We start from the raw sequence: 3,124 nt of genomic DNA on the forward strand, positions 1-3,124 counted from the left end.
GATCTGTCTTGGGAGGCCTTCATACTTGAAATCCGGGGTAAATGACACTCCACCAGCGGCAGAACCAGTCAGTTATTTCTTAGGGGTTGCACGAGCTTTGAAATCTCCGAACACTATCACTTTTTACGCGAAATCCCCACTTACATTGATCGTAATTCGCACGCCATTAGTATGAGGAGTTTGTTGATCGATTGAAAAGTCGGCCTTTCGGTGTTTTGGCGGGAAAGATTTGAAAAAGAGTATTCCGTCCGCGTTAGTCCAGCTGTCCCTGGTTGTGCAAAAAGTGAGAGAGAAGAGGAAGGACCCCGGTGAGACGATCTGCAAAACCCAAAAATTGGAAAGATCGGACTTGAAAAAGATCCCTCGTCACCACTTCAAAGGTCGAGATGGAATTTGATCTCGTAGGAGTGGCTCGGACGGTGGACTAGGGCGGTAAACTGGCACTTCTCGCATGATTCGATGGTAGTGGAAATCTCGTTTGAGAAACCGGCCAAAACACAGCTTGGCACTCCCGTCGCTTAGTTTTCTCAATCCCTTGTTGGGAAGAGTGGAGACGGTGTAAAACGTCCTTGACCGCAGAGGGGGGATCACGATTTGACATCCTCGTAGCACTAGCTCGTCGTCCAGTGAGAGCTCGTCTCAAAATTTAAAAAACAATCGAGTGTTGGGGGTGAGGGATGACGGAATAAATCGGTTCGAAACAGCATTGCGTAATTCAGCGTACTGCTCATCACCCTGGCATTGTTGACGAATCTGTTCGACCAACAGATCGTCCGAGACTTGGCCTGCAGATTTCCTGACCACCCATCCAAATGGTCAAGCCACATAAGTCCGAGTCTTCCGGATCGGATTGTGATCAAAAACAATTTCAACCGGCTCTATAATGATGAAACTTCAAAATACAATGGAGCAATCCTATTGTGATCAAATGTACGCATATAAGCAGTCAAAGAGCGCCAAGTGAAAATTCTGCTTACAAACGATTTAGTTTAGGTTAAGAGGGTGGATGAGGAACAAGTTCCAAAACCTCTGCAACTAAGCAAGGTGATAGAGCTTGGAAAACGCGCTGATTTTGGTTCAAAACTATCTTTTCAGCTTGCGGTGATATTTACGGAGCCGAAAACGTACTCGAATCCATGATTTGTGCAGGTGGCAATGGACAAAACTCCTGTCAAGGGGACGCCGGAGGTCCCATGACTTGTGAGGACCAACGTCAATGTGGCATTGTCTCTTGGGGATACGGATGCGCCTTGGGGTACCCAGGAGTGAACACAGAGGTTTCCTACTTCATAGATTGGATCAATGCTAATAAGAAATAGTTCCATAATAAAAGCGAATGTTGCAATGAGGCAAGAAAATGGTTTTGATATTCTGTTTGAATCAGATAAGTTATTTACCAGGTGATTTAGCCCTCTATTTTACTGTCTACACTTTTGGCCGAAATTACCCTTTCAATCGAGTATCAATCTTTCGTCCAGCAAAATGGCAAATAATGGCAAAAGAGCCAAAAGCACCTAGACTAGTAGTCATTTTGTGAATTTATAGCTATTGATAAATTGAAAACAAGTCTACTCTTTGTGATATGATCAATAAAATTGGCCAAAAATGCTATTGTAAAGGCAACACAAAAGCAAAAAACGAAAATTCTAAGTCCAGTTTACTCTTTTTGAAAGAGCCAGCAGCAAAATAATGAAAGCACAAAATGTCACGTTAAGCTAAATTTCTAAAGAGTATCAAAAAAGGATGAAACAATTTTCTCTATAAGCACTCTACTCTACTGAAGAATAATTTAACGATTTCAATTTTTTACTATTTTCTGCCACTGATTTTGGATCAATTTCTGCCACTTTCTGCCACCATTTTGTACCAGGTGGTAGAAAATGGCTTTTAGTAATTTCTCATGCCTGAATGCAAACCAAAATGCTTTTAGCAACGGACACTTGAAAATCTTATCAAAACCATGTGATCTGGCTTGTCTTTGGAATCAAGATCGATCATTCTAACCACCGGCGGCCATTTTTGACCACCTTCAAACAATTTCTGCGATTTTTTGCCACTTGTGCCAGAAAGTGGCAAAAATTGGACAAATCTCGATTTTCCCCATCGCGGGTGCTAGGTTACGAAATTAACTATTGATACTGTAAGTACTTTGAGCAAAATCAGTTTGCATCATGGTAAAACCATTGCATTTTAATCAACTATCATGTGTCTGCTAGTGATGGGATCAAATCAAATTTCAAATTCAAGGTTACCAGAAACGGGGAAAAAGAAAGCACCCGCCCATTGCATCGCAATGCGTAAACTTAGCTTTGAGCAAAGAGGCAACCCTGGTTTGACGAGAGAAAAATCAGGGTTACTTTTTGAGGCTGACAAACGGGTTTCGGAGATTCCACCAGTTATGTCACAGGCCATTAAAAATGTAAATTGGTAGCCCTGGACGCAACCTCCCATGATTATGAATTTGATCCCCATCAGTAGTGTCTGCAAGTAAACACATCATTAGAAGGGAATCTTTCTTTCACACCATCCTTTGACTATACAAAAAAGGTGAAAAATTTGGACCACTTCGACTTTAAAAGCTGAAGCAGAATACTTATGTCCCCCAAAACAATCAAGACAACAACGGCATGAACATAAAAAATACTTTTGAGATTAACTCGTGACTTGAAGGGTAAGGTTGTTAACGTAAAAAATGCACACCTAAGCACACCCTGGCACAAAACAACCGTTCGCGAAACTATGAAAGTGAAAGAGATATGGCTTCCAGAACACAGCCGGTGTGATCATTTCCTATCAAGAGATCCATCAATCCATGTTGCTTGTTTGATGTGGTTGCTTGGATGGTTGGTGGGTGGGTTCCAGATTCATCTCCTCTATATAGTCAGGTCATTTCCCCTTTCATGGCAAAGGAGTATACGTAGACAAGTTTTGTTGATGTTATGGTTGTGGTTATGATGGTTGTTGTGGTTGTGGATCATAGGGCAAGTCGCAAATCATTTGTGGTATAAGATGCATTGAATAAGAACCAAAACTACTTTGGCTCAATCTTGGTCAATTGTTTTGATGAAATTTTGAAAATTTTGAAAAAAAGTGTCAAAAGATTGTGATTGCTTGGCCTTCAAAG

The 3,124-nt window shown here is 41.4% G+C and overlaps 1 protein-coding gene across 1 annotated transcript in view; it reads left to right on the top strand.

The window, feature by feature from the left end:
• LOC131892040 (trypsin-1-like) overlaps positions 1-1,358 on the top strand; it is a gene marked incomplete at its 5' end in the record, with an annotated part of 17,201 nt that extends 15,843 nt beyond the window's left edge. The window contains one exon of the mRNA XM_059241764.1: positions 1,096-1,358. Within this exon, the coding sequence (XP_059097747.1) occupies positions 1,096-1,319 (224 nt within the window). The remainder of the gene's footprint in view (positions 1-1,095) is intronic.
• Between the last annotated feature and the right edge of the window lie 1,766 nt (positions 1,359-3,124).

This window comes from Tigriopus californicus, chromosome 12 (genome assembly GCF_007210705.1).
Source record: "Tigriopus californicus strain San Diego chromosome 12, Tcal_SD_v2.1, whole genome shotgun sequence".
Classification (NCBI taxonomy): Eukaryota; Metazoa; Arthropoda; class Copepoda; order Harpacticoida; family Harpacticidae; genus Tigriopus; species Tigriopus californicus.